Consider the following 20,383-nt stretch of genomic DNA (forward strand, 5'->3'; position numbering starts at 1 on the left):
TACCCATAATGCAGTGCTCTCCGACGTAAGCATGAGCCTTGTATCGGCAATGGCCCGGCACGTTCTCTAGCTCCCGCCCGCTCAGCTCCCGCCGGATTGCCCTCGCCGGCAGTGCCAGCGCCGCGGAATTACCCCAGAGTCAACGGGTGAGCGGCCGCGTGCCGCGCAGCGCCGGGCACGTCCCTCGGGGGAAGACGCGGACCACTTGGCCCGCCGGCGCTGCTGCGGGGCGCTGCGGTCTCCGCTCCAGCTGAGCCGGGTGTTTGACTATCGGCCCCGGGCCCAGGGAGCTCGGCTGAACGGGCAGCCGCTGTGCTCAGTGTTGTGTGGTAAGCGGCCGCCTTAGGAACCCCCCTTCCTCCCGGCGGCCGTTGGTGACATGGGGCTGCATTCCCTTCCCCAGCCCCGACTTACAACCCACCCGTGACTGATGCGGTGAAGTGTAATGAACAGACTGGAACGGCGGGGAAAGGCTCTAGGGACTATTTAATGAGCCGGTGCTCTGAGAGGAGCAATGGGCCCTGCGTAAGAGAAGCAACTCTGAAGGGGTGACACCACCGCCAGTATGGTACCCCGTGGGGTGGTGGGAGTGTACGATAACCAGGGCTGTCCGTAGCCGGGGGTGAGGCCCAGGCAACTTCTCGCCCCCAGCCCTGCCGCATCCCTCTTCAGGCCCCACCAGCACAGATACACCTCGCTCTGTCCCAGGGATGCACTAGTCACTTCTAACGATCTGAAGAAGTGGGTCTGTCCCATGAAAGCTCATCACCTAATAAATCATTTTGTTAGTCTTTGACGTGTTGTTAGAATACAGACTAACAGGGCTACCTCTCTGTTACTTCCCAAGTGTTAACGTGTGTTAATTGACAGTGCTAGTGATCAGTTAAACTTTGAACACGGGTTAAGAACCATAAACAGCTGCTAGAGACAAGTGGGGGGGTGGGGGTAAGGGGCAGCATGCCCCACAAGTGCCATGGTTAGGAGGGGTAAGATGCCAGAGCTGAGTGGCTTGGGAGACTAGTGGGGAAGCCTGGTGCCCACTTCTGGGGTTAGAAGTAGAGCAATGTGGCTCTGGTTCTCAGCCCTGTCACTGGTGGGAGGGATGGGGTTGCCTCCTCTCCCCCATGCTAGAATTTGCAACAACAGCCTGGAGCTGGGAGACCAGACTTGCATAACTTTGCCCTCTTCCCCCACCCCACTGCTGCCAGTGAGTGCATAGGGGCCCTGCTGCTGGCACCAGCACCCCTCTTCTGCTATTCTTCTGGGTTACAGCACTCAAAGGAGGCAGCTTGGGGAAAGAGGTGGGGGCAGGACAGGGTGGGGCATGGAGCAAAGGGAGTGTCATACTGACCCTACTCTGGGTGACATGAAGATGAATCATGGGGGGGCAGTCAGATGGCTGGTACCCACAGGCTCCCCCCTGCACTTCCTCACCAGTTCTCCCTAGTAATGCTGGTATCCCTGCAGCCTAGTCCCTGCACACCCCACCCCCTGAAAGCAGGGAGGGGCTGTAAGGACAGAAGCTGTGGCATGCAGGAGCACTGTAAAGCAGGAAGGCTTATCTTCAGCCTCAGAACCAGGCAGGAGGCATGGACAGGAACAAGCAGCGTAAACCTATGGACTGGAGGAGCAACAAGCAGCCACTTTCCCTTCTGCTGTGGAAGGGGAAAGCTGGTGGCACATCTGCTGCTCTTGAGTTATCTGGCCCACAGGCTCACATTGTTTGCTACTGCTTGTTGAGCGGTGTCTGGGTGCAGTCCCCAGTGGGACCAGTCAGGGAATGGGTCTGGCCGTTGGAGACAATACACACCTTACAGCTGCTAAGGCACCACAAAATTTGGGACAGTTTAGTGCCCTAAATTTCATGGTACCCCACACAACTGCACAATTTGCTTATCTGTAGGATGGCCCTGTTGCTCAGTATCACTTCAGAGCCCTAGTCCTCTGTAACAAACAGTTGCGGTTGCCTCTTTTCCAAAATTTGCTAAGTTTTGTGCCAAGTATGGCTTGTGAGATATAATTTGAAATGTTAAACCTCCTAAACATTACTGTTCTGTTAAAATATGTGTCTCAACAGTGGTATGTGAAGGGGTGAGATTCTAGTACATATCATTACTCTAACATGCTTCAAGCAGGGCCGGTACCTCCATACAGGCCAACTAGGTAGTCACTGACTTTTTTTCTCTATTTAAAGAACTGTATTAATCTTATCTCATGCAAACTAAAGTATCAAATATTGTGCTTGTAGAACAGTGCATCACTGATGTGTCAGAAGTTGTTATATTGTTTCACATGGTAGAGCATGGCTGTATGTCAACACAGTTAGAATTAACAGAGGGATAGCTAAGTTAATTTGTATCTTCAAAAACAGCAAGAATTCCTGTAGCACCTTATTGACTAAAACATATTTTAGAGCATAAGCTTTCATGGGCAAAGACCCGCTTCGTCAGAACAGTTACAATATGTCACAGCAAAATTTCCCAAGAGCCTAGTCTAGATTTTCTGCCTTGGGTGAGGTGTGTGTGTGTCTGGCTGTTCAGTCATTCTCTGTACCCCAGTATTGGCCAGTTATACAACTGAGTCAGTGTTGCTTGCTGCTTAGTGAAGGTCAGTCAGTGACCCACAACAGGGTGCAGGGGGGCACCAAAGTCATAATTTGCCTAGGACACCAAAAACTTTGAGAAACTGGTTTGGGCTGCTGGTCCAACAAAGGAGAAGCCAACATCTGAAGTGGGTCTGTTCCACGAAAGCTCATCACCTGATAAATTATTTTGTTAGTCTTTAAAGTGCTACTGGACTGCTTTTTTGTTTAACATCCAGACAAGTGTTAGAAATCTGTCACCTACTTAAATAGCCATTTTCCAGCAGGGCAAAGGTGTGAATAAGAAATTTACATTCCATCACAGGCTTGGTTCAGACCTCATATCTTCAAGAAACCATTTGTTGCCTGCACCCCACCTCAGGATAATCTCCAAAGGGTAGAGTAGTCTGAGAATGAAAGGGAGAGACCTCCAAATCACCTGTCTCTACTCACTACAGCTATAATGCTCGAGACTGCTGTAAACCAGGGTCAGCAACCTTTCTGAAGCAGAGTGTTGAAATTTGACCTTTTGACCTCTATGTACAGTCTGAGTTCTAGTGATACTTTTTAAAGTACCAAGCAACATCCACACTAGAGTTTTGTAGACAAAACTCGCAGAGCATCTAAACACAAAATGCCTTTTGTCGACCAAAGTTGGATCTGCTTTTGTGTGTATGCACACTACCAACAGAAGTTTTGTCAGAACATCTCTTCAGACAGTAACTTCTGTAGATAGATGATCTGGTGTATGTAGCCTAAAAGTCTTCCTTACAACAGGCTCATTAATAAATAAATAAAGATACAGAGCTATATGGTTTAAGTGGCAGTTGGTAGCGTCAGTTGGTCTTCTGTTAATCCACAGGCTTTGAGGCAAGCTACTGGCTGCATAGGGGAGGAAGTGTGGGGCCGAGCTCCCGCCTGCCATCCCAAAGTTGCTGATGCTTGCTGTAAACTTAGTGAGACTAAAGCTTTTTTACTTTTAAATTCATTAGCTTGTTAGGTTTGGTTACAAAAGGAGTAAAATGTAATCTAATACCTAACTTAACTTTTATGTATCATTGCTTGTAATTACTTAAGCTCTATCTTTCTGTACTTAATAAACTAATCTTAATTTTACCAGTGTGTTTGGATTAAAGTGTGTGGGGAAACTCCATTTCAGATAGCAAGACTGATGCATACCATTTTCACTGATAAAACGAGGCAGTTATGATATTGCATTGTTCAGTAGCGTGCTGGACAGAATAAGATGAATGTTCTAGGAAGAAAGCCTGGAAACAGAATCTGCTGGTGGTGTTCTGCAGTGTAGTTCATGAATAGCCAGGCTAGTAGTACTCAGTACAGTGTAGCTGGGAGGAAGTTACATGCAGGAGTCAGAGTGCTAACTGGCCAACTGTAGTTTCTCATAGAAGTCCATTTTACAGTCCTCAGCTGCTTCATTGGTTGGTGCACAACACTGCACAATTAGTACCTTTTTGTAGGGTACTGTTTAGCAGCAAAGCAGTGTAAGGCATCAAAGGCTAAAGAACTTGGAAGACACAGCTATTCAGGCAGTCCAGATTGTACTATGGGTAATGTCATGCCCTCCCTTTCCTTTGTCCCATGTCAAGCTGTGGCCATCTCTAATACTTCAGAGGAAGATGATTTAAAAAACTAAAAAAACACCCACAGGATAGATGGGGTATGTGTACTGTGGAAAAACTGTCTTCCTACTATGCTCCACTTGGAGTACCAGGGTTAAGACATAGTAGTAAGTACAGCTAAATAACAGCACAGGAACACTGAGAACCAGTACTGGTGACTAAACAAACTTTGAGACCACAGGCAACTTGGCCACACCCAAAACTAGATGTCTTGCCGACTAAAATCATGCCAGATTATGTATGTTGCTGGTTGAGTGTGTCCTGGACTGGAGAGGTTCAGCCTGTAGTACTATTTTTCTACCATCACTGATCAAAATTTCCTTTTCCTTTCCACTGTCAGGTTGAATGCTGGCTAGCTGCTGTGCTCCTCAGAGTGGACAGCATTTCAGTGATGCTACAGGTGTATTTGGGAAGATTTGTACAACAGTTCATTTTGACAGGCCCTAGAGAAACAACACCTCCAAGCAGCATCTGTAAGTCTGTTCACTTAAAAGAATAAATGACACAAATCAGACATCAGGAATGGTAACATACAAAAACCTGTAGGAGAACACTTCAGTCTCCCTGGACACTCAGTAACAGATTTAAAAGTAGCACTCCTACAACAAAAAAGCTTCAGAAACAAACTCCAAAGAGAAATTGCAGAACTGCAATATTTCATTTGCAGGATTGAAGAGAGACTGGGAGTGGCTGGCCAATTACAAAAGCAGTTTCTCAGCTCTTGGGCTAAGTCTACACTAGCCCAAAACTTCAAAATGGCCATGCAAATGGCCATTTCGAAGTTTACTAATGAAGTGCTGAAATACCTATTCAGCGCCTCATTAGAATGCCAGCAGCCGCAGCACTTCGAAATTGATGTGGCTCACCGCCACGTGGCTTGTCCAGATGGGGCTCCTTTTCGAAAGGACCCCGGCAACTTCGAAATCCCCTTATTCCTTACAGCAGACAGGAATAAGGGGATTTCGAAGTTGCTGGGGTCCTTTCGAAAAGGAACCCCATCTGAACAAGCCACGCGGCTGTGAGCTGCGTCAATTTCAAAGTGCCGTGGCTGCCGGCATTTAATGAGGTGCTGAATATGTATTTCAGCACTTCATTAGTAAACTTTGAAATGGCCATTTGCACGGTCATTTTGAAGTTTTGGGCTAGTGTAGACACAGCCTTGATGTTCACACCTCCACATTAGCTACTGACAATGGGCCACCTCATCCCTGGCTGAGCTGACCTGATTTCTCCTCTGTTGATGTTCACAATTCCACATTAACTGCCGATAATAGGCCACATCCTCTATGACTGAACACACCTTGTCAACTCTGGCACTCTCCTTGACTGAGACTCCCTCTTTAAACCCTCCTCTGGAAGCCCCCACTCATGCATCTGACAAAGCGGGTCTTTGCCCACAAAGGCTTATGCTCCAAGCTCCAAAATATTTGTTACTCTATAAGGTGCCACAGGTCTTCTTGTTGTTTTGTTCACTTTGATATTTCTTCATGTGTCATTTTTGTTGCAAATTAGTGCTGGCACAGAATGACATAACCTTACGTAACTCTGAGTTAAATTGTTTCCTTAACAGTGTAATTCAGCATCCGTAACAAACAAACAAACAAAAAACCAAGGAAAACAGAGCTCATCTACGTATCTGTGTAGAAAAATCAGATTTTATTTAATGGTATATTTTCACATATAAACTTTTTCTATACAGGAGAAAAAGTTTTAAAAAGAACCAAAGATTTATCTCCTGGACATTACAAGGTTAATTTTTCACCCAGAAATACAAACAAGAGAAAAGAAGATTCCTGATCATATTTCCTGAAAAATATAATCCTCCCTAAAGGGAATGTAGTGCTTGTGAAAGATGCCATACTGAGAAAACTGAAACTGAAGTACTCCTATCTTTTTGTAGAAGATGTACAGCTGAAGTACGAGCTTTACCACATGCTTCCCTCTATGTGGTTCAATTCTACAAAAAGAATGACAGACTATTTCAATCTCCATATCCCTTCAATTGTCATTAGGATAAAAAACAAGGATGACAGTTAATGACAGTGTGATATGGACACACTGTATGCCAGTTGATTTGAGGCTGCTAATTTGTATATCATAGAGTTGACTCAGAAATGTCAGCTTCTAGCTTGATTCTCTTATTACTAACCTTGGATGGTAAATCATCTCAGGAATAGCTGTGTGCGTCTGTATCAGTCCATAATCTGAAGAAGTGAGTCTTACCTACAAAAGCTCCTTACCTAATAAATTGTGCTGTTTATCTTTAAGGTGCTACAGGACTGCTTGCTTTGCTTTACTAACCTTGGGTTATTCAACATGGTTACATAAAGGTGAATCAGATTGTTAACATTGAAAGGAGAGAATGCCCAAGAATTCAGGTTATAAACCCTAGTTTCTTGGCAGATCATCTCTTACAGTTCCTTTGTTGGTAAAGTACTTGTAAATATGTTTAGAAAGAGACAACAACCTAAATATTCACCCCCAAATATAATTAGACTAGAATATTTTCATTGTAGCAAAAAAAAATAGTTATAGGAAAACATTTAACACTGTAATGATACAAAGGTTGTAAAGAATTGCTACTTTAACATTGATTCTGCCATCTGGAAATTCTTTACTCTAAGAGTCCCTCTGTATTTTGAGAAAACTGATATTTTTTCTATTGACTATTGAATTGTACGAATGAAGCTCCCATAACTAATGGCTTGTCTATGTGGTGCAGTTAATTGACAACAAACCAGGGTGTTTCAATGTATTGTTCTGCAATAACTCCCCATGTAGACAAGCTCACCATACAGTGGAAGTGCCTTTCTGCACTTTTTAAAAAATATGTTTTAACATTAAAAATATGTTTTAACACTCCCTAGACATTTTTAGTGTAGAATATGAATGCCCCTACGGGAAGATAGGGGCTGCTGTATTTTAAATTTATACCCTAAGGTTGCTGCCATCTAACTTCCCTACATAGATAAGTCCTGAAAATATCTCAAAGGAAACTGATAAAGACAAGCACACATCTGCTTTGGTTTGGTTTTAGTCTTAAGCCCTGTTGACAGTGAGAAAAAATCCTGTTAACCCATTTTTATAAAAGGGGGTTAACGATTACATTTTTTTCAAGACTTGTCATTCTTGTTTCTTTCAGAGAATTTGTATCTAATAATCTTAGTGGTGTCTTATAGCAGTGTAGTGCTTGTATTACATTACACATTTTGAAATCTTGAAGTTTTATGTTTACAATGGTTTGAGAGATACACACAAGGGTATACTCACAATTCTTTTTCTTCTACTATGTCACTGAACTATGGCACAAAGGACAGAAGTTATAATTGCTTATTTCCTGGGCCTGCACACAGTGCTTGCACACATTGCACATCCAGAATTGATACTCTGTGATAGATCTTCCTGTTGCAACACATGTTGGAAGTTTCCCTTCTCCACTACTAAAAGAAAAGAGGAAAAAAAAAAACCTCTAGATCATGCTCTAGTGATATGCAAAACATTTTCTTTGGCATCTGTAACAAATTTTGCTGTTCCCTACTTAGGTCTGCATCATTTTTTAGCAGAGCATAATTAAATCATGTTAGCGTATAGTATTAAGAGGGCGGAGTATGGTAATTTTCCTGATATGACTGATTAGTTTAGAATCAACACGTACAGCCAGCAGCTTCCAATATCAAATAAGAAGAAAACTTCTTGTAATAAATAACAAAAATGAAGTCAACTTACCCCTCCAGAAGCCCATCCAGATCAGATTTTTTTGTATGTTTAGGACAATATTTAGTGAATATCTCCAGGGCAAGATCTTCATATTGCTGCCTCTGTTCAGGGCTAAGGGTTTCTAAAGATTCTAGTTTGACAAAAGCTTTTGAACAAGTACCAAATGCTTTATTAGCACAGGCACAGAGAGCCAAAAGGGAATAGATCTCAACTGCAGGGATAATGTCTTCATAATCTCGCAGGTGAAGAGCTAACAAAGGAAACGAATAAGAAAGTTATTGCATGTCCCATTGACCAAGCATGCAACCTAATTCTACTAGTAAATTGTATTCTTTACATCAATTACTTGCTGAGATAAAACAGACATAATAAACCCAATGAAAATAATAGAGAAAGCACAAACGGTCCTCCCTTTTTAAGAAGATAATTTGTCTTTGATTATGAATTCAAAATGAAGTGTTTGATTTAGGCCCTTCAACACCAGAGAAGGTAGGAGGTAAAATCTACTCAAATAACATCCACTGATTCCCCGTAGTCCCCCAGCTCTGATGTGAGGTTCATAGAAGCATCAGTCAATGCACATGAATGGGTGGTCAATGACAGTCCTATGGGGATTATCTAAACTTGTCCGATAGTGAGACATCTGATAATCAGCTTCCAGAAAGCTGGTATTATTCTGCAGAACTACCTTATGTTCAAACTGGCAACTAACTTGGCACCTCCTGATGACTGTTCAAAAACACTTATTTCTTAGGCTTTATACCACATGGATCAAGTGATGGATGGAACAAACATGAGAAATATAAATGGAATTAATTTGTCTTACAGGCTTGTGTGACAGAGTGACTTCAGTTTTCATACCATCTGTACTGTAATATCCTACCTGTTTTCATTGCTGTGTCTACATAACCTTCATAGAGCTGTCTTTGTGCAAGTATAAAAAAATGATAAGCCTCAGCTCCTCGCCATGCATTATCTGTGAGGCGATTAGCTGAAGAAAGAACATCTTCTTCTAGCAAACCTGCTATAGCTGAAGTAGCCTGAAAAAAAGAGGAACGTTACAGGTAAAGATTTATAGTAAAAGCACTTAATAGGAAGAGGGAAAAGAGATTTTCTCCATTCCTAGTCACTATATCAATCTTCTATGCTCGCTTTGGAAAATGTATATATATTGTTCAAAAATGAATTTAACTATTCATATTATATAGAAGATGGCATACTTTTTAGACATATAAAAATCAGTTATATGTGTGTAAATTAGAAAATTGTGTACATGTCTGAAAAACTGACCCACAATTTGTGCCTGAAATAATATTTCAGTGACAAATTTACAAAACTCAGTTTAAATTGCTCCAATTGCTTCAGGTCATATGACGAAGAGCTGTGTGTCAGCTCAGAAACTTGTCTCTGTCACCAACAAAACCTGGTCCAATAAAAGATATCTCACCCATCCTGTCTCTCTAATAGCCTGCGACTGACAGAGCTACATCATCATAGAAAGCATTTGAGACACTTTACCTCTGAACTTTTTCCTTTGACTTTTCCCCTCTGTGCATTTTTCACTTGCTCATGGTACTGTTCTACAAGTAAAGCTGACAATACATAAAGCTTTTTAACTCTTAAAGGCTTAGTCCTTTTCTTTGCCTCTTCATCTGCAATCTTAATGAAATAAAGAATGTGGAAAATTATGTCTCTAAAAATAAAAATACAATTTTTTACAATTCTATGCAGAAATTATATTAAAGATATTTGAGTAACATAGGAAGCTATGTCAAAAGTCCATTTTTATTTAAATATTAGGACATTAGAATTTACAAATTAGTAATTTATAACAGATATTTCAACATCATATTCAAGTTTTAAGTGCAAAATTTTATATATCCTACGTCTGTGGCTAATGGGTCTAAAAAGCCAGAACTTCTGCTGGTGTAAAAGAAAACTTGGGACAGGGGGAACCATTAATTTGGTGAGCCATTCCCAAATTATCTATGCTTGTATTTTTGAGGGCCTTTAGTCTACATTGTCCTTTAGCTTGATTCTGTATCAAAGTCATCATTACAGTAGATATGCTTGGTTATGGTTGAAAAGTACTTGCACTGAACATTCTAATACTAAAGAATTATTTTAGTATTTTAGAAAGTTACATTTTGAATTGAAATGGCTCATTCTTGTGCTAAGAGGTAAATTAGAAAGTTCGATAAAAATAGTATCACACTTTTAATATTACCTTGTGGGAGGAAACCCACCTGCCCCCAATATATATACTTGTGTGTGCATGTGTGTGTGTCTCCTTTTTATATTAAATATGCTTTGAAACCTTTTTTTGTGCATTTATGCAACTAATAATGTCTGGATTTTTAAAAGTCAAATTTGACAATCAAATAGCTATCGATAAGGACGAGTGTTTTTGCACTGAGAGGAGAAACTGTTTTAGAAATAATATATTTGCTATGAAAAATGATACTTATATAATGCTTGCCATCAAAAATTGTCAAAAGTAATTTATAAATATCAGCTTAGATACAAACTTATTCAAATTATACATAGGATCTCTGCACCCACCTCTGAAGTTTACCAGCAGAAAGCAACAGTTTTTGACAAGAAGCAAAGGAAAAAAATCTAATTGGGGTTACTTGTTACAAAAATCTGACTGGGATTACTTATTAATATGGTAGTTCTGTAGTTACACTGGCTTCCATATAATAACTATTTCCAGGGAACAAATTACTAACACTGGAAAATTTAAGCAACACACAAAAGTAACAGATGCTAGGAAAATAGGTTATTTCTGACTGGAGCATATTACATAAAATAAAAAACACATAATACCTTGAACATGAGTTTAGCAGCATCAAAAAAATAGTTGGCTTTACGATAGAGTTCTATGGCATCAAGGATTTTATTCTTTTCCAGTAAATGAGATGCATATCTAGCTAGTAGGGATCCAATCTCTTTCATATTATGATTTTTAGCCAGCTCAACAGCTTTATTCCACTGGAAATAAGCATAGTCACAATTATTCAGTTTCATGTGTTTTCAAATATATACTACAAACACACTTTTCATGTGCAACAGCTAAAGCATCATTTTAGAACAGGCGTGTCCAACCCACAGCCCTGGACAGCCAGTAATGCGGCCCCACAAGATCGTAAACTTTTAACATTATTATGTGATTTATATACATTAACTATATTATATATTTTATATGCGGCCCAAGACAATTCCTCTTCACTCAATGCGGCCCAGGCAAGCCAAAAGGTTGGACACCCATGTTTTAGAACATTGCTGTGATAAAGTCCAAGGAACAGGTAAGTACAACACAACTACAAATATTAACAACCTTGTGTTCTTTTTTTGTAGCCATTGGAAATGACAATTTCCTTATAGTGAAAATATCCTATCATGTTTTACAAAGGAAAATATACAGTGAGCAACACATTTGGATTGTCAGAATTGGCATTGATTGTAGGAAGTCTCTGAAAAAGGCTCAGCGTGTAGTCATCAGAAACACAATGCTTTCTGAAGATCATGTTTGTAGACATCCCTCTCCATGCTTTGTATACACAGCCATGGCACCCAACTCAGGCTTTGTGATTCACAATATTGTTCCTGTGGTTTTCAAGGCACCTAGAAGTTAGGCATTGTCACCTTTGTCGATCTCCATATCTATTGAGTCTCTCCTGTCTCTCCTGAGACAGCCAAAGATAATTCTGATTGTTAAATGGACACTGCAGCTATGTTGCTGCAGGGCAGACACTTACAAAAGTGACAGAAGAGGTTCTTTGTTGCTAAAGTAAATCTCCTCCAAGAGGCGAAAACTAGGGTGATGGAAGAAATCTTCTGTCAATCTAAAGCTCTCTGCACTGGGGGTTAGGTCAGCATAACTCACACCCCTGAGCAACATAGCTAGATTAACCTAACTTTCTCATGTACAGCAGCAAGTAATATGATACTCCTCTCAAAAAGGTCTCACGTCTGGTTGATATAAGCACTAAAGAATGAAGAGTTAAAGGGTACTCAAGTGTCATCAGATGTCCAATATGAAATGAAATCTCGCTGCAGATCAAGAGATAAAAACTCCATTGTTAATCTTTTTATCCACACCAAGACACACCTTTTGTCAGCTGCCATATTTCTTACCTGGTTGAGATGTACACAGGTATCTACTGCATCCTTTGGTCGATTACATTTCAGAAAGGCAGTCACAGCTTGTTCACACATCCCCACTCTGACAAACATTTGAGCTATGTCCTACAAAAGACATCACAATCTTCTTTACCATTTCTTGCCAGAACTGCAGGACAGTGACTGTAATACTATTGAAAACTTCTGAATTTTTATTGCTGATACTCTTTATAGATTATAAAGAGAGAAAACACACGGCAGTAATTTAAAGAAATACTGCTCTTACACTTTTTCCAGATCTACATTGGTTTTCAATGATAAGTGATGCAGGGCAGAAAATCATTTAATTATGGGCAGTAGGGGTTCTTTCTCTTTGGATTTAAATGCACAGACTGGAAAATTTAGCAGAATAGAGTAGGGTTGAGAAAGAAGATGGTTATGGATGTGTTTGTCCGAAAGAGTTTAATCTAAAAGACATTCAAGTACCATGATTTGTCTTTACAACGTACTCTAGAATAACATATACATCAAACTAACTCTTAATTAGCAATTACTCATTGGATCACTTCAGTTCATTCTGATATGGTCTTTCCCTCTTTCAGGATCTTATATAATTCCAATCTTCACCTTTCACTAATATTCCCTCTGTTGCTCTTGCCAGGGGAGCTGAACCAGTAAAAGCAACCGAGAAAAAGTTTGGGAAAAAAAAATCTTATGTAGACAAAGCCACATGGTGAAAACCATCCTAATCATAATAATTTTCTTATACTTACAGGAAGTAACTTGTTATTTTCTGGAAGTGAGGTAGCCAGATTCTCTAGTCCTTGGTAGTCTTCTAGCATGTAGTAACATTCCGCTAAACGTTCCTGGTTTCTTCCTTGTACGTAATATTGTACAGCATTTATCCTAAGGAGCAAAGAAAAGTCTACTAGACAAAGAAACTTAAATGTTAATACAGTGACACTTGACTAAACACTAAGAAATAACTTGTTCACTAAGTATAGAATTGTAAATCAGAAATTAATATTTTCAGTTAACTATGTTTCTGGCATTATATGAAAATTGAAATAGAGCTATTATAGTACATACAGCAACTTTAGTTTCAGAATTTCATTATGTTCCAGCAGTAACAAGATCCAATGGTGAAAGCAGAGATGGAGAGTCAAAATACCTGGGGTTTATTATTCCACCTGACAATGAGTAGACAAATGATTTATGTTTAGATTTTTAGAAGTTGGCTGTGTTTGTGTCTCCATTCAGATACTCATGGTGAGTGAGAGATGCAAATGGTCAATACTTCTCAAAAAATCAGGCTCTATGCATCTAAAGTTGGGCAGCCAAGAATGTGACCTTTAAACCTTGCAGGGACAGAGTAAATAGTTTTGGTGGCCTTCCGTGTGCAATTATACACTGTGGCTAGGGCTACACTAGAGCGGTCTTTCTAAAGAAGTTTTTCCAGAAAAACTTCTTCTAAAAGACCATGGCCACACACAATAAGCCGATCACGAGACCAATCAGCTCTGTTGAGGGAGCGGCCGGGCAGTCTGGCCACTCTCTCGACAGAACACCCAAATGGAAGCTCAGCAAAAAAGGGCCCCTAAGTGACTACATGCATTTTTTTTAGACAGATGCATTCAAACAAGGCACTCTTCCTCATCTGGGAGGAAGTGCCGCGTACTTTCAATTTAATATTGAAAGAATGCATTCAGTGTGTCGGTGCTTTGCATTTTTTTTTTTTTTGAAAAAGGCCTGGCTTTTTTGAAAATACCCTCTGGTGTAGGCGTAGCCTGTGGGTCTGGGCTTCATATTAACCTCAACTCTGAAATTCCTCAGTCTTCTTTCTCTTTTTCATTTGTTTCACTACATATTTGTAATGGTTTTGGCCATTTTGTAACTAACATTTACTCATAGTTTTTAAATTTAACTCTACTTTAGCAAAATTGTTTGATTAAGTATATCTTTTAAAGTTAATTTTTTTTTTTTTTTTTTTTTTTTGCAATTGGATTCCTGGCAGAGCTGGGATTAGCCATAGAATCCTAGAACATCAGAACTGGAAGGGACCTAAACTGGTCATTGAGTCCAGTTCCCTGCCCCCTTAGCAGCACCAAGCACTGTCTAGACCATGCCTGATAGGTGTTTGTCTAACCTGCTCTTAAAAATCCCCAGTGATGGAGGTTCCACAACCTCCCTAGGTAATTTATTCCAATGTTTAATCACCCTGAGAATTAGGAAGTTTTTCTTAATGTCTAATCTAAACCTCCCTTGCTGCAGGTTAAGCCCATTGCTCCTTGTCCTAGCCTCAGAGGCCACAGAAATTTTTTTCCCTCCTCCTTGTAACCCTCTTTCAGGTACTTGTTTTCAAATACCTATCATGTCCCCTCTGCCTTCTCTTTTCTAAACAAAACAAGCCCAGTTTTTTCAGTCTTTCCTCATAGCTCATGTTCTCCAGACCTATAATCATTCTTGTTGCTCTTCTCTGGACCTTCTCCAATTTCTCCACATCTTTTTTGAAATGTGGTGCCCAGAACTGGGCACTATACTCCAAATGAGGTCTAATCAGCGCTGAGTAGAGTGGAAGAATGACTTCTAATGTCTTGCGCACAACTCCTGTTAATTGCTTCTCTGCTGTTATTGTTCTTTGTTCTCTCCACTCTGAATAACTGTGCTCTGTGGAATTTCAGAGCTGCAGGTAATCATGGGACACATGCCCTATGAAACATACTAGTGCTTCAAGGTGCTAGTGGTGGATCATGCCAGTCCATTCCACATTCACGCACTGTACACTCCAGCTCCCAAGTGCGCCTGTCATATTTTGTGCTGAACTTTAAGAGAAGAGTCTTAATTATGAGACAGCTACCAACACTTACATTACTTCCTGCTATAATGGCAGTGCTTTGTTTGTATTGGTACTGAGTACCGGCACCTTGGCAGCACCAGCCATGGCACTGGTTGCAGGGTGGGGTGAGGAGTCAACTGAGTACTGGCTCCTTTTTTTTTTTTTTTTTTTTTTAAATATACAAAAAAAGCACTGTTGAATAGTAACAAAGAGGAAGCCATGCTAGTCTATCCACTATCAAACCAAAAAGCAGTCAAGTAGCACTTTAAAGACTAGCAAAATAGTTTATTAGGTGAGCTTTCGTGGGACAGACCCACTTCTTCTGAAGAAGTGAGTCTGTCCCACAAAAGCTCACCTAATAAACTATTTTGCTAGTCTTTAAAGTGCTACTTGACTGCTTTTTGGTTTGAAAAAAAGCACTGTATAACATACCATTTCTGTCTGTCTGCAAAATAGTCTCCAATAGCATTATATGCTTGTTCAAGAAGGGCATCATCTGCATCCCCTGAGCCGGTCTTCAATAGCTGCAGAACTCGAAACCAGTCTCCTAGTTTTATCCGTAGACCAATAGCAAGATCTCTAAAAATATTAGAAAATATTTGAGAACAATAAGAAAGGAAAATAAAATAGCTGCTGGAATTCTCAGCAAAAGTGTTCCAAAGAATTACCTCCAAAAAGTGAACAGAAAGGAAAAAGGAAAGGCATAGCCTTAAGACTCAGAAGCCGCGTCTACACTAGCCAGCTATTTTGAAGGAGTCAGGCCAACTCTGAAATAGCGCCCGCTGTGTCTATACGTGCCGAGTGCTATTTCGAAGTTGAAATCGACGTAAGGCGGCAAGACGTCGAAATGGCTATCCTTATCAGGAGATGGGAATAGGGCCCTACTTCGACGTTCAACGTCGAAGTAGGACACGTGTAGATGATCCGCGTCCTGCAACATCAAAATAGCGGGGTCCTCCATGGCGGCCATCAGCTGAGGGGTTGAGAGACGCTCTGTCCAGCCCCTGAGCTCTGTGGTTGCTGCGTGCAGCAGCCCCTTAAAGCTCCCCTCCTCCTTATTTCCTGTGCAGGAAGCTGAGAGCATGCAGGCAGCAGCACAGAAACGTGCCCAGCCTGCACGTCCTCCACAAGCCCCAACCCACCACATATGGCAGCCAGCCAGCCCCCTAAGCATCCACAGGGCACCCCCCCTCCAAGGGGACCCAGGGCTCCCAGCCAGCTAGCCAGCAGGGGAAGAGGCAGCGGGGCCCCTCCTGGTCGGAGACTGAGATCCGGGACCTGCTGGGGCTCTGGGGCGAGGAGGAGGTGCTACAGGTAATGGGGAGCAAGCGGCGGAACGCAGATGTGTTCGCTCAGCTGGCCGAGGGCCTGGCTGCCCGGGGTCACCCTGTCCGCACTCCTGACCATGTCAGGAGTAAGGTGAAGGAGCTGCGGCAGGGTTACGCCCAGGCCCGGGACACGGCCAGCCGATCTGGGGCTGCCCCCACCACTTGCCCCTTTTACAGGGAGCTCAGGGAAATCCTGAGCCCCTGGTACACCACCTCCCCCCGGCCACCCTTGACACCTCGGCCAATGAGCCCCAGCAGGCCCCGGAGACGGAGTCCAGCCTGGACGCCATCCCTGCACCCCAGGGGCCCCCACAGGAGCCCACCCCTGGGACAGCACAGGAGGAGGAGGAGGCCTCCAGTGACGGGGGGCTGTTCATAGACCTCCCCTCCCGCAGCTCCAGCAGGGCATCTGACCGATGGGTGTCCCACGACTGTGGGAGCAGACCGTCAGGTATGTACCCCAGTGCACACCCCTGGGGTTAAGAGGTGGGGACAAGGGACATGACCAGGGCCCTCCACACACCCAGATGACCACAGCCCCGAGGACAGCAGTGGCATGTCCCTCAGAAGAGTCCATCAGCCCCTGCCCCCTAGCAGGACAGTGCCATGCCCCATCCCTGGGGATGGGGGGAACGGAACCTAGATGTCCCCCCGGGGGGGATAGCACACCCATCATCAATCAGCAGCATCTCTGGGGGATGGGGATGGGGAACCAGGAGCAGAGGGGTGGGGGGACAGGGCCCACACTAACGGCTGTCTCCGCTCTTCCCCCCTCTGTTCCGCAGCTGCACCATCTGAGGGCCCCGAGAGCACAGGCGCTGTGTCCGTCGTGCTGGACAGCCCACCGGGGCCATCGCAGCAGGCCAGCCCAGCAGCGGAACAGGGACTGGCCCCAGGACAAGCCCGACAGTGCTGGAGCCATCCCTGGGCATCCGCTGATCCCCAGCTCCTCGCCACCCTCTGGCGTCAGGTGGAGGTCTCCAGCGCCGCCTGCATATGGAGGCGCGACGGCTCCACCTGCAGGAGTGAGCGCTGGCCTGGTGCCAGGAGGCTTGGGGGGCCTTCATGCGGACCTTCGAGCGGATCACAGAGCAGTTGGCCCCCCCAACCACTCCGCCCCTCTGATCCGCCCTCCACCAGCAGCTGTGCTGAAGCCTGCCGCAGAGGGGGACCGTGGGCCTCAGGAACCAGCCCGGCCATATCTGCTGGTTCTCCCGGCCCCCACCCAGCCTCGACGGGGCCTCCAGCCCAGACGTGGGTTGCGTCCCCCCACGCCAGGCACTGGACAATAGGGGTGAAGGAGGCCAAGGATGTAGCCCCTCCAGACCCCCCCTCCTTTGTACATATTCCCCCCCATAATTGTAAATAGTTTATTTGTCCCATCCCCCTTTAGTAGCTGCCCCCTCATGTACATAGTTCCCCCATTCTTAATGTAATGACTTCATTGTTTTGTTTCAAAAAAAGGTTTTGGTTTATTTACAAAAGAAGTGTGTGGGTGGTGTGTGCTCTCTGGTGCTCAGTGGTGTGGGCGTGGGGGCAGGTAGTGTTGTGGGGGATGTTGGAGGGCGGTGGGTGGCTCACCAGCAGCTGGCCCTTCCAGCGTTCACCCCGCAGCCTGCTCAAAATGGGCCCGCAGGGCCTCTTGGACCTGGATCCCCTCAGGGTCAACCTGGCGACGGGGGGCAGCAGGTGGCTGGGTGTCAGCCCTGCTAGCCACCACAGCCCAGCCCTGGAAGAATGCCTCCCCCTTTCTCTCCACCAGGTTGTGGAGTGCGCAGCACACGCCCACAACCTGGGGGATGTTGGCGAGCCCTGCATCCAGGTGGGTGAGGAGACACCTCCAGCGGCCTTTGAGGCGGCCGAAAGTCCGCTCGACCACGTGGCGTGCATGGTTCAAGCGGGTGTTGAACCGCTCTTGGGTGGCACTGACATGGCCTGTGTAGGGGCGCATGAGCCAGGGCCGGAGGGGGGACGCCGTGTCTGCGATGATGCAGAGGGGCATGGTGGTGTCCCCCAGTGGGATCTCCCGCTGGGGGATGTAGGTCCCCGCCTCCAGCCGGCAGCACAGGCCCGAATTCCTGAACACCCAGGCATCGTGGGTGCTGCCAGGCCAGCCAACATAAATGTCCAAGAAGTGGCCCCAGCTGTCCACCAAGGCCTGGAGGACCATGGAATGGTATCTCTTCCTATTCAGGAAGCGTCCTCCGCTGTGCTCCAGGGCACGGATGGCAATATGGGTCCCATCTAGAGCCCCGAAGCAATTAGGGAAGCCCAGGCTGGCAAACCCCGCGATGGCGGCATCTGGGTCCCCAAGCCGCACGAGCCTGTGGAGGAGCAGGGCACTGATTGCATGGACCACCTGCAGGGGAAGGACATGAGAAAGCACCTGTGAGGAGTGTGCAGGGTGTGTCTGGCCCTCTCCCCAGGCTCCCCCTCCCCCCAGGCTACCCCTCTTTCCCGAGCTCCCTCTCCCCCCGGGCTCCCCCCTCCCTCTGGGTCCTCTTACCTCCAGGAGGACAGCCCCGACGGTGGACTTGCCCACACCGAACTGCTGCCCTACGGATCGGTAGCTGTCTGGAGTGGCCAGCTTCCAGACAGTAATGCCGACCTGTTTCTCAATGGTGAGGGCACATCACATGGGGATGTCCTGGTGCCGTAAGGCAGGGGTGAGCCACTGGCAGAGCTCGAGGAACATCTGCCGGCTCATCCGGAAATTCCGGATCCAGCGGTCATTGTCCCACTCACCAAGCACCAGCCGCTCCCACCAGTCCATGTTAGTGGGGTATCTCCACAGCCGGCGCCCTTTAAGGGAGTGGCTAGCTGTTGCCCCGGAAGTGCTAGTCTGCCTTGTGACCCCGTCCGCAGCTTGTCCTGGCACCCCTATTTCGATTTGGGCCACTTTTGTGTGTAGACACTCCCCTGCAGTGCCTATTTCGATGTACTGCTCTCCTACGTCGACGGCACCAGCCCTGGAGGATGTGTAGACGCTACTCGTTGAAATAGCTTATTTCAATTTCACTACATCGCTATTTCGATGTAGCATCCCAGTGTAGACGTAGCTAGAGTTGCATAAAAGTCAAAGGAAAACTACCCCAATTAGTTATCATGCTTCCAACAGTTAAATAAATGTGAATATATGTTCAAAAGGAATTTTAAAAGGTACATTTGAAAGAGAACATTACTTAGGGTTAAATTGTGATTGTCTTTATGCAATTTTCACAGTGGTGGGAAAGGGAATAGAGGTTGACCCAGAATTCTAGCCCCTGTGTAGTGGCTTATACTGAGATGTTCTTTCCCCGAAGCAGTCAGAATTATGGTTGTCTGCCACCCCCAATGGGAAGTTCCGCTGCAGAGCCATGAGGAAGGGTGTACATTGTAATCCTTAAAGGGGTGTCTCAGACTATGCAATGAGAGAGCCCGGCGAGGTTCACTGATACAGAATACCCTCTACGGGTTAATCATTTATTGTGTAAAAATTTGTTTTCTCTATCAGCCTTACATTTTCCCCCATTCCATTTTATTGGATGTTTCCTTTTTCTTCTAGTATAAGAAAAGCTAATAGAAGCTTTTACTGACATTCCTTATATTTTATAGCCCTTTTTATCTACCCTGGAAATCCAAGCGTATATATGGAAGCCTCTCTTGCCTCCACTCGTTTGTCTTCCATCTCTGGATCACTATTTCAGCTATGTCTTGAGATGGGATGACCAGAACTAAACAGTATTCCAGATCAAAGTGTGCTCCTGGTTTATAATGTTTTCAGGATTATTTTCTGTCTCATTCTACTGAATCCTAAAAGTTTGTTAGCCAAAACCAAAAATCCTTGAGCAGAAATTTTCACTAAGCTGTCTAAAAGTCATCCATTGTGTTCTCCCATGTGATTACTGCTCATTTACAAACACAGCAATGTGCATGCATAATTAAAAGAATGTCAGATTTGTCTAACAGCAACTAGTTAACTGTCTAACATAGAGTTTAAACTGTTTCTTTATATTTTGGAATTTTACCTAAAACATCTACAGGCTAACATTCCAAAAGGCCTTTGAAGATTTAAATCTAATACTGATTGCTCTGTAGATCAATTAGAGGAGTTAGTGGAAGTAAGACAATTTGGAATGTATTAATCTAAATAAAGGGATTTTTAAATCTATCAGTA

At 44.1% G+C, this 20,383-nt stretch overlaps 1 protein-coding gene and 1 long non-coding RNA gene across 4 annotated transcripts in view; one reads left to right on the top strand and one right to left on the bottom strand.

The window, feature by feature from the left end:
• The first annotated feature begins 14 nt into the window (after positions 1 to 14).
• On the top strand, positions 15 to 20,337 carry LOC142011581 (uncharacterized). Its single transcript, XR_012645133.1, has 5 exons — positions 15 to 146; positions 4,562 to 4,694; positions 8,767 to 9,002; positions 11,156 to 11,246; positions 17,013 to 20,337. It is a non-coding gene; the product is annotated as an uncharacterized LOC142011581 (long non-coding RNA).
• The window catches only part of WDR35 (WD repeat domain 35), a 96,272-nt gene continuing 81,753 nt past the window's right edge, over positions 5,865 to 20,383 (bottom strand). For 2 of the 3 annotated variants that reach the window (XM_074991310.1, XM_074991312.1), the window contains 8 exons: positions 15,332 to 15,478; positions 12,837 to 12,969; positions 12,079 to 12,189; positions 10,768 to 10,932; positions 9,457 to 9,597; positions 8,822 to 8,978; positions 7,948 to 8,188; positions 5,865 to 7,661 (listed from right to left, as the gene is read on the bottom strand). In XM_074991310.1, coding sequence (XP_074847411.1) covers positions 7,508 to 7,661; positions 7,948 to 8,188; positions 8,822 to 8,978; positions 9,457 to 9,597; positions 10,768 to 10,932; positions 12,079 to 12,189; positions 12,837 to 12,969; positions 15,332 to 15,478 — 1,249 coding nt within the window. In that variant the 3' untranslated portion in view covers positions 5,865 to 7,507. The remainder of the gene's footprint in view (positions 7,662 to 7,947; positions 8,189 to 8,821; positions 8,979 to 9,456; positions 9,598 to 10,767; positions 10,933 to 12,078; positions 12,190 to 12,836; positions 12,970 to 15,331; positions 15,479 to 20,383) is intronic. The other variant, XM_074991311.1, reaches the window with a different exon arrangement.

This window comes from Carettochelys insculpta, chromosome 3, assembly GCF_033958435.1.
Source record: "Carettochelys insculpta isolate YL-2023 chromosome 3, ASM3395843v1, whole genome shotgun sequence".
NCBI classification, from domain to species: Eukaryota; Metazoa; Chordata; order Testudines; family Carettochelyidae; genus Carettochelys; species Carettochelys insculpta.